Source organism: Hyperolius riggenbachi, chromosome 6 (genome assembly GCF_040937935.1).
Source record: "Hyperolius riggenbachi isolate aHypRig1 chromosome 6, aHypRig1.pri, whole genome shotgun sequence".
NCBI lineage: Eukaryota > Metazoa > Chordata > Amphibia > Anura > Hyperoliidae > Hyperolius > Hyperolius riggenbachi.
The window spans coordinates 267,891,421-267,905,805 of NC_090651.1; the positions used below are offsets into that span (position 1 = coordinate 267,891,421).

Genomic DNA, 14,385 nt, shown 5'->3' on the forward strand with positions numbered 1-14,385 from the left:
CTTTTAAGCAATACCAGTTGCCTGGCTATCCTAATGATCCTCTGCCTCTAATACTTTTAGCCATAGACCCTCAACAAGCATTCAGCAGATCATGTGTTTCTGACATTATTGTCAGATCTGACAAGATTTGCTGCATACTTGTTTCTGGTGGGATTCAGACACTACTGCAGCCAAATAGACCAGCAGGGCTGCCAGGCAACTGGTATTGTTTAAAAGAAAATAAATATGTGAGCCTCCATATTCTTTTCACATTAGTTGTCCTTTAAAGCTCCCACCAAGCAAGAAAATACTCAAAATAAGTTTGATATTACTTATTTACCTATTTACTAGTACCTTTTTAATTGCAAAGTGCCAAAAAGTTTTTTTAGAGAAGGTGAAAAATGATATCCTAACTCAAGAGAAAAAGTTAATTGGTCAAGGGCCCTTTTCTCTGAAGTTTTATCCTAGGAGATCATTTTTTATTTTCACTCTAAAATAACTTTTCAGCATTCTGCAACAGAAAATGTTCCAAAAAAGTAACTGCAAAAGTACTGTCATATTAATCCGAGTATGCTCTTGCTTTCTAATGGCTTAAAGGGCAAATGAAGTGAGATGGATATGGAAGTTTCCATATTTATTTCCTTTTAAGCAATACCAGTTGCCTGACTATCCAGTGATAGCCCAACTATCCAGGGTGAAATGAAAAAGGGCCAATTGTGTATTATAGAAATACGATATGTGGGGAAGTCTTATTTGAGGATATACAGTAATTTGTATCTAGTAACAAAATCCTGTTGTCAGCAATCTTTAAGAAAAATTGTTTCTAATTAGATTCAGTTTTAAAGTGAGCCAAGAAAAGAGATTCATTTGCTCCTTATTCTGTTTCTTAGTTTCAAATTACAGTAAATAAAGAACTACAAGAGTGCAGACCCAACTTTGCTGACAGTAAACTTACAGAAAAGCCAATCTCTACTCTAGGCACAGATCTAGAAATAGCATCTAATAACTCAGTAATCGGAGTGCTCAGCCTCAGATATAAGCTTTTATATGCAACAGAGCTTTTCCATCTAAAAATATTGTATTGAATTGTGATCACCTGAAGCAGAGTAGTACAAAGGCTTTATTTCATACTCAGTGGGAGTGGCTTTTGCAGTTGCCTGTATTGCATCATCTCCACTATATTTTCTTCTATATGATCAGGTTATAGACTAGCTGCTTTTAAAGCTTTGTAATTGGTTGTTGGATAAAATACTTTTTCGTGACCCAAATGTGCTTGGAAGCGAAATACAGTTTTTTTTCTGAAACTGAAGTACAACTTTCCTCCATTTGTTTTTTTAAGAATTCTATCTAATAAAACCCCTGGGTTACTGCGTCCAGCTGTCCCTGTCCCTGTGTTTTTGCTACTGTGCATGTGCGCATTACGGACAGCCGTTGGGACAAGAGACAGTGGGCAGGCTGGCGGGTGGGCAAGGCAGACGGGTGCCTGCGCACGCGTGGCGGCATGGTGGACGCACGAGCACGGCGGACAGGTGTGCACGCATGCGCACTGACTGGCAGTGACAGCGGTAAGAGAAAGACCTAGAGCCCATTTTTAAACGGGCTAAGATCTACTAATGGAAGTATACAAGAACAAAGGACGAAATGAACAGAAGACAGAGGAATAGAAGAACCTGTGAAATTGAAGAATAAAACAGATGAAAGAAGTAAGCAATACTGAAAAAAGGCTTATACATAAGAAGAAAATGTCAGATGATATACATATACATAAGAACAACAAAAGATGTTGATGTGAAAAGGATAGTATAACAATGAGATAGAAGCATACAGATGAAAAATAGAAGATTTATGCAATTTTTCATACAATATTTGTGTATTTTTAAAATAACGTTTTACTAGAAATCCTTCACTTTAAATGGGTAGTGGGCTGGAAATGATCCCTTTTATCTATTTACCTGGGCAAGGTCAGACATCCGAAGGTCACCTTAATATTTATGGGACCATCAAGAAAGAGGATGCGGTTGGCACTACCAGTAGAACAAGAGCATGGGTAAGAGTGGAGATGTAATCTGGCAAGCCTCAGACAGTGTGCTCTGGGATGATGGAAGTTCAATAGAAGATACAGAGTCCCATCACTACTGTGTATTGAAGCAGTCTCAGTCTTTTATTCATGAGAAGTGCAAGTGAATTTCTCACAGTAATCCAACCTGCATACAGATGCTTTCGGATTGGTTGATCCTCATTAGTGCATGGCATAGATTAATGTGGCTCTCTGGGGTAGGACTTGAAACACCCAGAGGTACAGACTACCCAGCAAGCTCAGGGTGAACCAGAACACCTAGAATTGTGTAATGGGCTACAAACAACCAAAAAGCCCTCTTACTAAAATGTTGAGCAAAACAAAAGTTATACACTCCTAGGGGTTCTGGTTCACCATGAGCTTGCTGGGTAGTCTGTAACTCTGGGTGTCTCAAGTCCTACTCCATAGAGCCACATTAATCCATGCCATGCACTGATGAGGATCAATCAATCTGAAACAGTCTGTATGCATGTTGGATTATTGTGGATCTGTACAATCGACAAGGTGACACATCATTGCATTCCAGTGGTTCTAGATGTGTGGTTAGCTTTCAGGGACAACAAGGGGTGATTTGCATATTCAGCAGTGATGCATCATGGGAGACATCATATGCTCACTCCAACCTGAATTATCACAAATACCTTCTGTTTTAAGAAGGCCGACTTTTGTTTTGCTTAGTAATGAGCAATAAATGAAAGAAGGTAACATATGTCTGTGCCTTAGAAATCTAAGTCTCATAATATGAGTCCTTCACCTTTTAACTTCAGAAGAGCTACCAAGGGTTGAACGGATGGGAAAAGACACAGAAAATCTCCTCCTTTGTCAGAAATTCATAACTAAAATGCAAGCCTAGCATTGAGAATTGTACAGTAGCTCAGAGTTGTTGGCTGAATTCCTCAGAAGCATTCTGCTTAATAGGAGCTGATTTGAAATCATATCCATAAACTGTTCCTCTGACTATTTGGTTTCACAACCAACAGACACAGCAATGGCATATGACTATGTCTGCAAGTTAGATAGAGCAGAAGAGGAGTTAATCACAGCTCAGGTAACTAATTGCTCTGCACAAAATCATCCATCTCTCTGATTATCATTAAGTGGACATGACAGTACTAATGGACAAGAGGGAAAAGGGGCAATAGGTTCAATATGACTTCTTAAATTACAAAGTGACATCACGCAGAGGAGTGACAAGCTGCCAGTTGCTGACAACAGGAAAACCTATCCAGGAAAATTACTGGACAAGAAGTAAAAGAGACAGAAGAAGACATGGGCACAAAGTGGGACAGATATTGCAACTAAGGACAAAAAGGGGTAAGAGCTGATCATTTTTGGAATGAGTAACTGCATTCATTTTCATAAAATATGACCAAAATTCCAACATCAAAGCTAAAAATTTGGTCCTATGGAGTAGGCAGCAAAAATAGAGCACCTCAGTGCTGAAGATCGTAAAAACAGGCTGCTGCAAAACTAAAGTATAATAAACTAAAAATTGAAAAAGAGGAGAATTGTATGATAGATAACATGAGAATGTAAAAAGTGAGTGAGACTGAAAAGAAATCAAGAAACGTACCTCTAAGAAAAGACGTGGAACATATAGTTCACTATATGCAAAGGACAAAACAAGGACATTAGAATCAAATGTGTAGTGGACGGAACGCTTCTATCAAAGACCTGTGCAGAGGAATCGTGTCTCTGGAAAAACATGGGCAATCCTAAGATATAATACTGTCTCCTGAAGACTGCAGAGATCTATAAGTGACCGACAGTGGTGACACGCTACTTTGGAGGCAGTAGTTGAGGCCAATAGCCAAAATGGTGCCAAGAAAATTCTGGATCCAACATAGCATAATAGTACCAGCCCTCTTCATGATCACTGCTGGTAAGTCCACATAATACTTGCTACATGTATGCCTGTCATATTTTGGATCTTTTACATTTTGTTGGATAGGACAATTTTTTGTTTTAAACAGATAGACAAAAAGAGTTGTTAGTATATGTCAAAATAAAGCACAGCATTGCATCTATAGCAGTAAGCTATAGAAAGTAGTAATGGAATTACTGTGATGGTATCACCAAAAACCTTACAGAAAAGAATGATGTCTCTCATCCTTCGACTAAGTTAACAGAGCCCTATCTGTTTAAATATAAGTTATATAAGTTATAGTAATTTAAATCTATTCTTCCTTTTTATAAAATATTAGGACTTGTTTTCAGGTGCCTTAGCATAGAGACAGTGTTGATGCAGCTGTAAACTGATACTCGAGTCAAACGATTACAATGTAATGCCTGCATTCATGAACAAATAGACACCATGACAACTTGAGACTGCAGTAAAACTTACACTGGTAGTTTACTATATTGTTGAAGATGTTTTGGATGCAGCATTTGCCTTATTCAACTTGTTTTTATTTTCCTGTATTGGAGCATATGGAATGGATAATTCATCCAAGCCGGTATTGTTGCGTCTGTCAGATAAGCTCATGGAGGGCTACAAGAAGAGTGTGAGGCCAGTGTACAACTGGAGGCAGACCACCACTGTCTATATAGATGTTATGGTGTACGCTATCTTAGGAGTGGTAAGTAGTGAAAAACATTTGGATGCAACTTAGGTATGAACATAAAATGACTTACCAGTAACAGTTTGAACTGTAACAAATGTGGGGTTTCATAAAGCTGTAGATCTGGATGCTGCTACATAAAGTAGGAATGATGGCTCTAAAAGCTATATTGCAGGGATCTTCAATTAAGGATTTTAAATTGGAACCTTACCTACAATATTCTAAATCCTTAAAAATTGCCATAGAATATGTCATAGAATTTTAATATATGAACTTAAAGGAATACTATCGATTCACATATTTTTTTTCAATTGACACAGGAATTGTTAGGGAAGTGCTGCTAAGTACTGGTGTATACATTTTAGTAGCAACTTCTTTGTTTACTGTTAGCAAAATGCATTCAAAGTTTACTGACGCCAAAACTGACGGCTGACTGAGCCATGAGGAGAGGGGATATGCTTGGAAAAACAAAGAGAAATCGAGAGCCTGATATGGTGTAGTATTGTTAAGTTGGTTGTGGTTAAAAGCAAAATATTTTAGATATACTCACAAACATGGGTTACCCATAGGCAACCACTTCAAGTGCAGGTGGGGTGTATTAGAACCTGACCCCACTCAGGTTTTTAAGATGTCGCTCTCTGTAGATAGGAAACGGGGTAGCACCCCTCTACCGAGGGTGGACTCAAGATTTCAGCAAGGCTTGGTGTACAGAGGCGCCAGAGTAGAATAAAAACGTTTAAAAACCGTCTAAAAGAGGGGGATGTTCAGGTGGACTTACCTCCCTCAAAAATATAAAACTCAATTGAGTTTTATGGGTCTAGATGCAGAAATGAAGCGCTCACTTCTGCATCTAGACCCATTGAGTTATACTCCTGTTTGCCTGATGAAGCAGGACCACACCTGCGAAACGCGTTGCACTAAGTGGACATTTTTGTATTGATATATTGTGACTCAATTGAGTTTTATATTTTTGAGGGAGGTAAGTCTACCTGAACATCCCCCTCTTTTAGACGGTTTTTAAACGTTTTTATTCTACTCTGGCGCCTCTGTACACCAAGCCTTGCTGAAATGAGGAGAGGGGAAATTCCCCTCACACTTGATCAGTTAACTCTATGTGTAGCTCTGTGTGTGACAGATAAGAGATCTCCCAACAGCTGCAGCTCCTGTGTCCTGTGTTTCTGACTGACCTGTCTGAAGAGAGCAGAGGAAATGTAACTAATTGTCACAGCTTTTGTTTTTGCTTTCAGAGTTTGATATGTTTGATATTTGCTTTCTGTAGTCTGATATGCAACTCTGGCTGTGCATTGAAGCAGACACCCCTTCTGCAATTGATTTGTCCCAGTATAGCTAAATCCTACCCTCAATAAATTACAGCTTTTGCCTCTGATATTTAACATGAAAAGTAGGAAAATGTTTACACAGCTACTTAGACATTATTTGTACACTGTCATTTTAGAACACTTGGGTATCGATAGTATTCCTTTAAGTCATTACCCTTATTAAAGGGAACCTAAAGCAAGGCTTATTATTTCCTTTTAAGCAACACCAGTTGTCTGACTATCCTGCTGATCTCTTTGACTGCAAGAGTGTCTGAATCACACACCTGAAACAAGCATGCAGCTAATCCAGTCAGACTTCAGTTAGAGCATCTGATCTGCATGCTTGTTCAGGGTCTGTGGCTAAAAGTATTAAAGGCAAGGGATCAGCAGGGCTGCCAGACAAAATGCAACAGCGCTGCATGCAATCAATTTGCATCCAAGTTGGAAAACTTACTTAACATATAATTTATATATCACTAGTCGAAGCAGAAAAAATAGAATTTTATTACATGATGTTTTGATTTCTTTACAGATTAAAACAAATTAAAACTGCAAGTTTTTCAGACAGTCCAGGTCCAGATTTATCTTAGTGTATACATATTAGTCATGGGGATAAATGTGCTATCATTCCAACAGTCATCCGTAATTTTCATTATTATGCCTAAAGCAAAAAAAATTTTTCTTAAGAGGGGAAAATATGGAGAGTTAAAACAAAAATGTATGACTGCATAACAATAATAATATTTAAAAGCTATGTATACTATGAGTTACCATAAAGGTATAACGGCCCCTTTAAAGCCTGCTGTTGGCCACTGTCTAGCAATATAAGGGGGAGCTCTGTACACACCATACCTAGCTTCCATTTCTAAACATTAGTCCACCCGTTATGGGGGTGGGGGAGCGTTGGGGCTAGCTAAAGCCAACATATTATCAGGAAATTGTGATTACTCATTTCCTGTGAGTTCTGCAGTTTTTTTTTTCAGTGGTTTTAGGTCTGCTATGTATAGATCAGCTATCCTTTAATTTTGCTTCAGGTACTTAATGCTTAGCTTTAACTGTCTCCTGTCTATGTAAATTCCTTTTTATGTCAATCCCTATCCTTATCTCTTTCTAATGTAAACATTTTCGTGGTGCCTAACCTTAACTTTCTCTGACACATAATCCTAGCCTCCTAACCCTAATGTTTAAACTAACCTCCACTTACCCTCTCCGGTAACACTCCTCCTCCTAAAACAGCACTTTACCCTAACCATTAACCCTAACCAATCCTCATCTAGTGCAGTCTTTGCTGGGCACCAGTCCTTGGCTAAATCATAGCTAAGTGCTTGATATACAAGTTTCAACTTGGGCTGAGCCACTGCATGTTAAGAATGATAAGGACAGGCTCTGTGATGGTGCCAAACTGAACAGGTAGTCAAATCAGTTGCTTTGTTAAATATATGTAATACTAAAGAAACCCTTAGACTCTTTAGCAGCATATACTTACAGTATATAAAAAGAAATTCAATGAAAATGAATGTGGAAAATATTTTCTCATTTTGTTTCCCTCCTCATTCTCAGGTGTATAGAAAATTATTTGCAGAATTAAAATAGAATATTTTAATAGCTGTGAGTGAGGGCATTAGAGACTGCAGAGAGAACAGTCCAGTTTATGGCTTAAAGCGGTATTGTCACCATAAAAATCAAACTTCAACAGCAACTGGTCTGAGTGTATTAAGTGATAAAGATGCTAATCCTGCATTCAAAACTTGCAAAACTTTTTCTGCTTTTATGGTTTGTAGTTATCACATACCTTAGGAGCACCGGCGCTAGTCCCAAACAGTGCCAAAGAGTTGAATGATGGGAGTTATTTTTATCTATAATATATTCCTCCTCTTCCATTTACTTCCCTGCCTAGCTGCTTATCAGAAACACCCTCTGATTACACGTGTTTACAAGCAAGGCTGAGGTGACTCAGTGATTGGATGTGTAAATAAAAAAAAGACTCTGGGGGGAGGGCAGCCAATGAATACACAATGAGCAAGAGAAGGAAGGGGGAAACAAGAATCAGGGAGGCTATGATGTCAGCATTAGCTTGGCAAGAATAGGATTTTCTGCTTTTCCTTTGTAAAATTCACAGGAATCATTACGTGGATAGCACAATACATCTGTTATGTAAGTAGAAGTAGTATTTATCTACTTACATATGTGTTTTTTTATTTCTAGGTTAGCATGGGTGTCGCTTGTTCTTTAAAGAACAACTGAAGGGAGAAGAATATGGAGGCTGCCATATTCATTTACTTTTAAACAATACCAGTTGCCTGAAAGCTCTGCTGATCTGTTTGGTTGCAGTAGTTTTTGAATAACACCAGAAACAAGCATGTGGCTAATTTTGTCAGATCTGACAATAATGTCAGAAACATCTGATCTGCATATGCTTGTTCGGGATATATGGCTAAAAGTATTAGAGGCAGAGGATCAGCAGGATAGCCAGGTAACTGGTATTACTTAGAAGGAAATATATATGACAACCTCCATATCCCTCTCATTACATGTTGTCCTTTAAAGACATTTTTTGTAGGAGGTACATTAAGACTGTCATTTCATCTTTTCTTCCTTTTAAATTATTCACTTTAATTTTACTTACCTGGCTGTTGTTTTTAATAATTTCATTGTAATGGCCATTCTGTTGCAAATATATTAGAAATAACAAAGATGGCAGCTTCCATATCCCTCTCTCTTCTTTTGAATGCAGGAAAGTTTAAATAGTCCCTTTTTAGCCTCTAAGGGCTCTTTCACACTAGAGGCTGCGGTAGAAAAGGCTGAAACTCAGCCTTTTGCTTAACGCCAATACATAGCGTTTTCAAAGCGTTTTCAAAGCGTTCTACAGCTCATATGAAAACATCCTTTTTTTTTTTTTCCTATAAAAATAAGTGAACAAGTCAGCTGGAAAACGCTTTGAAAACGCTTTGAAAACGCTGAAGTTGGCGTTTTCCATTGACTATCATTAAAACGCCAACAGCCAACTTCGGCTGTAAACAGCCCTGAAAAAGCTCCTGGGAGCTTCAAAACGCAACGCCCAAAAAAGCTGCTTTAGGTTTGAAAGGTAAAATGAAAGTCAATGGACTTTTATTTTACCTTGGAAAACGCCAACTATGGTCTTGGCTGTAAAACGCCGAAACTAGCCTCTGGTGTAAAAGGGCCCTAATGGCAACACTCCCAGCATTTCTCTATGTAGCGCTAGCATGGTAATGTTATCCTAGCCCAGAAAATGGAAATTTGGCTATTCTGATAATAAAAGGTGAAAAACAGTCGCAAAGTAATCATGAAATAACTACATGAACATGAACTATTACAGAAACAGAATTAGTTAGCATTTGCTTTGAAGAGGAAATTCCTTAACCTCCTGCCGCCCGCGTCACGCCAGTAGGCGTGGCCGCGGCAGCAGCCCCAGGACCGCCTAACGCCAATTGCCGTAAAGTCCTGGGGCTCTGTTTAGCATGAGATCGCGCGCATGGTGCACGCGCATCTCATGCTCGGAGGACGGAGCTCCGCCCCACCTTCAGTCTGTGAGCGGCTATTGCCACTCGGGAGACTGTTAGACGGTGATTACGCCGTCTATTTACTAGGTGCAGCGCTGCGATGAGCAGCAGCGCTGCACTGGGGACAGCCGTGTGACACGGCTGTCCCCATGGGGGACAAGAGAGCGATCGGCTCTCATAGGCAGAAGCCTATGACAGCCGATCGCCATAATTGGCCGGCTGTGGGGAGGGAGGGAGGGAGGGAGGGAATAAATTTAAAGAAACAGGTTTTTTTTTCTAAAATCCCATAACAATAATATTTATTTAAAAAAAATAACCATGGGGGAGCGATCAGACCCCACCAACAGAGAGCTCTGTTGGTGGGGAGAAAAGGGGGGGGATCACTTGTGTGCTGAGTTGTGCGGCCCTGCAGCTTGGCCTTAAAGCTGCAGTGGCCAATTTAGCTAAAAATGGCCTGGTCACTAGGGGGGTTTAGCCCTGCAGTCCTCAAGTGGTTAAAGGCTAAAGTTCTTGGATATGTAGAGCATTTCTTGATATAGGTTTTTTTGATGAAGTTGTCTGGACCTCCACCAGTGTGTCTAGGTTTGGAGGTCCTGTCAAATTTTGACTATGTTGTCCCATGAGTTGTAGTTACATCACTGATAACAGACCCCTAACTGGTGCTTTAATATGTTCATGATTACATGGAGTATTATTTGTAGGCCGCACTGATTTGCCCGGCTGCTGTAGGGGTACTGAATACAAAAAAAGTGAAGCTATGAAGTGGGAATTATATTGTCGGAACATAGCCTCTTACAGAGTATATTAAAGCATTAGTAAGTGGCTTATATGCTCCCTATTATTACCACTTATTATTACTATTTATCTAATTTGTAAAGCAGCAATGTATTATGCAGCTTTAGGCAAAAAATAGGGTTACAGACATCAATAATCAGGGGGTACAGAGAGCCCTAGGTCATACAAAAGAACAAGGGTACAGGATCACACAATGGACAGATGGTCTTGGAGACCAATTCATTTAAGTTCATTAATGGGTGCTCAATAATGAGGTTGTGTGATTAAGTAGTATACACATTAGGGGGGAGGACCCTGCCAAAGGCTTTCAATCCAAAGGGGGGGAAGGGGTAGGGAGTGGGTAACACTAGGTTGGGGACCGCTTTATGGGTGCTCAGCTGGTAAGATTAGGGCAGGAATGTCGAACTCCAGTTCTCCAGGGCCGAGGTCCTCACACATTTTGGGCACAGCTCAATTAATTGATGGGACTGAATCAGTAAAGATGTGGTTCATGAAGTAGAACACGTCTCTCAATTTCTCAATCCATCCTAAACACTGACATGGATATGGCCTTCAAAAACTGGAGTTTGACACCTGCGGATTAGGGCATTGGTACAGGAGGGTAGGCCAGTATGATCAGGTGCATTTTGAGGGCTTGCTTGAAGGTGTTGAAGGAGGCGGTGAGCCTCATTGGGGCTGTAATGGATTTCCAGGGAGAGGGGCAGCTCTAGAAGAAGTTTTGTAGTCATGCATGGAAATGGGAAATATGATGCAATGTAAAATATTCCTAAAACCCTGGTACTTTGTGTACAAGCAACATTTAATGGCTTATTTAAAGTTGCAGCCACTCCAGCTCTGAAATATCTGTGTTCTAGTCTGCTCAGCATTACAGTGAATTAAGCAGTGACCAGTTGTAATCTGTAAAATTTCTCAGACAGTTATAAGCTTTATATAATAATCTTCAGTATCTCTCTAATTACCTGTCACAGACAGTAGAATATCAATATCTTCAAGTTATATCAGGCATTACATGGCAATAATCTCAAAAGAAATTGTGTGAAACTACAAAAGCGTTTAATACTCAATCGTCCCCCCCCCCACCCCCACGTATGGACAAAATACAATGATGGAGTATACCTAGGATATTGTAAAATATCCTTAATCATTTATTAAAAGATATTTCAGGATTTGGGGCTCAATAAAATGTAATTTGAAATGAAGGGTGCCATTTTTATTCGATTTAGACATATCCAATGACTAAGTGACATCCCAATGTTTTCCTATCTGTATTTTCTGAGTCACGCACTTGGACTGACCATGCAACCAGATCCAGTTCATGTAGAGTCAGTATACCTGATCAGCTTACTTGCTCTGAGTCAGTGACTCTGCGGGTATAGAGGCTGTGGAAGCAGTATTTTTAAAGTGAAATCAGCTCCATATTTTTCTCAGAGTTCCTGTAAAATGTATAAACTATAGGCCTGTTATACACCAGCGGTTCTGAATGTGAACCTGGCTTCAGCGGCGCAAAGAGACTATTTGCATATTCAGGGGTGCATCATGGGAAACCATACTTGCTCACTTAAAGCTGAATTATAGCAAATTCTGTTTTAAGATGGCAAATTACACCATACAGAATAAAGAGTGTACACAGGTGCAGGTTTGTTGTAAATACTGATAAAACAATCAAGTGTAAAAAAAAAAAAAAAAAAAAATTAAGTAAAAATACACTCTTTTTGAACGCACACTGCCCTACTGCAGTCTGCTTGGGTGCATAGCTTCAGAAAAACATAGGATTTTTCTCAGGCAACCTGTGCTTATTTTTGAGGCAGGATTTTAAAGATGGAGACAGGCAATGCATTATTTGAGCAAGCACCCATAGATGATAACAAGACACGTATTTTTTAGAGTAAGCAGTTAGTGTTAGGCATAGCATTTCAGAGTTAGAGTTAAGGAGAGGATAACAAACAGATAAAATAGTAGAGTGTTGTACCATGTTAGCCATCAGTAAAAGCAAGGAGTTTTGAATCAGGATGATACCATTTATTGGCTAACTTAGAGATGAATACACAGTAAGCTTTCAGTTTATAATAAGCCTTTGTCAGACTTGGTTCCTGACAAAATTTGAAAAACACAGCTTATATATACTGACATACAGAGATGAAACATTCTTTAGCACATATAAATAAATGTAATTAGATGCCTTACCTGTTACTTCAGGAGGCTTTCCCATGCATCCTGGCTAAATTGATAAGATCAACAGTTTCCTACAACATACATAACATAACAAATTCTCTGGTGATAGGGAGATATAGAGAGATATCATTAACTGTTAGATCTAGAAGGTTGTGGTTATTCGTTAGGAAGGGTATATCATTAGGGAAAGAGGCATCAGGAATGGGAATATATTGGGGAAAGTTAAGGATAAACATCGGGAGGGAGTTTATATTGCAGGGTTATGTATCAGGAGAGGCATCGTACATGAGAAAGATAGTTTAGGCAGATGAATAAGTATTGGCAAATATAAACAATGATAACCATCTTGCATGGCTGAAGAAGCAAACTATCAAACAACCTATTGGGGCTATTCTGGCATTTGTATTGGCATTTATTAACATGCAGCAGTGTTTTCAAATCAAATTTAAATCAGTAGTGCCTGACACAAAACAGACATATCTTGAAGCATAGTTAAATATGCAAAAATATGCAAAAAACATTATAGGCAGAGACCATATACAATGTAGTTAGCACTTTGACTGCAGTTGCCTTATTAGAATAATTCCAAATGGATTTCTGCTATTTATAATAGTCAAATTAGTGTTAGCTCTCTAGAATCAATTCTCCATCATCTAGATCAGGCTTTCTCAACCAGGGTTCCTTAAGGACTCTGCAAGGGTTCCTTGGCATTTTACCCTATTGCAAGGGAAGTATAATAGAGCACATTACAATAGGGAGCACTGTAAAAAGAAGCACTAAATTGGGGGTCAGAATAATAATGAGCACATTAATTAAAATCACTAGGATAAGGAGACAGTATAATGAGTGGCAATGTAATAGGAGTTAGTGAAATTAACAGCTTCTCCTACTTTTAAAGACCATGCCTCCGGAAAAATAAATGCGGGGGTTCCTCAAGATTAAAAAAATTATTTGCAGGGGCTCCTTGAGATCCAAAAGTTATTTGCAGGGTTCCTGCAGGTTAGAAAGGTTGAGAAAGGCTGGTCTAGATGGTAAAAAAAACCTGCGTTTTGTATGAGGAATGGATGTGAGGGGAAAGTGCCCTCTGGTACATGTTAATGCAACTTTATATACATTAACCTTGTTTTAATTCAAATACAGTACTACTTAATTCACACTATGGCAAACAACTGTACAATTTGTAGTGCAAACTCACTGATTTTTTTTTGTATTATAGAGGTATAATTGGTCTTATCTAATTAATAATTGATGGCTATGTTTTACATTAATGTTTTTTCCACAGAAACCCCATTTTTTTTCTCTTATCCCCACTTCACAGATGTTGTTGATACTGCAACCAAGGGGGGTAGGGTCAGCACCAAACACCAGAACACAATATATGATCAGATGTGCAGAGCAGACAAGCATGTACCAAACAAAGGAAAGAACGGATCTGAACAACACCACACCACTCTGATATGATCTCAAAAACTCACATCTTTATTTAATATGAAAAATATCAACAAAGAACCATAAAAACAATTAAAAAACAAGTAGATGGTTTGGCCACTAGCATATTACATGACATACTGTATGGTAAAAGCAATAAAGTGCATCTCAGTGATCAATCAAGCAGGCAGCTCTGACTTTAAATAAATCAATGTTTCAATACAAAAAGATTGATAAGTTATATGGAGGAATATTTTTTAACACAGAGTTAAAATCTTTAGTTCAGATATGTTGTTTTATTGATTGGACCCTTATTTTATGTTATTTTAAGCGTACTTGAGTACAATTACACTGACACATTAAAGCAAACCTGAAGCAAAAATAAACTTATTCATAATATAATGAATTGTATGTGTAGTTCAACTAAGACATACAACATTAGTAGCAATGAAAAGAGCCTTATTGTTTTCCAGCACAGGAAGAGTTAAAAAAAACAGTTATCAGTTATCCATGCAAAAAAGCTCTGAGCTCTT

General features: G+C 38.6%; 1 protein-coding gene across 1 annotated transcript in view; it reads left to right on the plus strand.

The window, feature by feature from the left end:
* Positions 1 to 3,871: 3,871 nt before the first annotated feature.
* Positions 3,872 to 14,385, plus strand: part of HTR3A (5-hydroxytryptamine receptor 3A) — a 39,302-nt gene continuing 28,788 nt past the window's right edge. Inside the window, exons 1-2 of the mRNA XM_068242184.1 lie at positions 3,872 to 3,938; positions 4,484 to 4,635. Of these exons, the coding sequence (XP_068098285.1) occupies positions 3,872 to 3,938; positions 4,484 to 4,635 (219 nt within the window). The remainder of the gene's footprint in view (positions 3,939 to 4,483; positions 4,636 to 14,385) is intronic.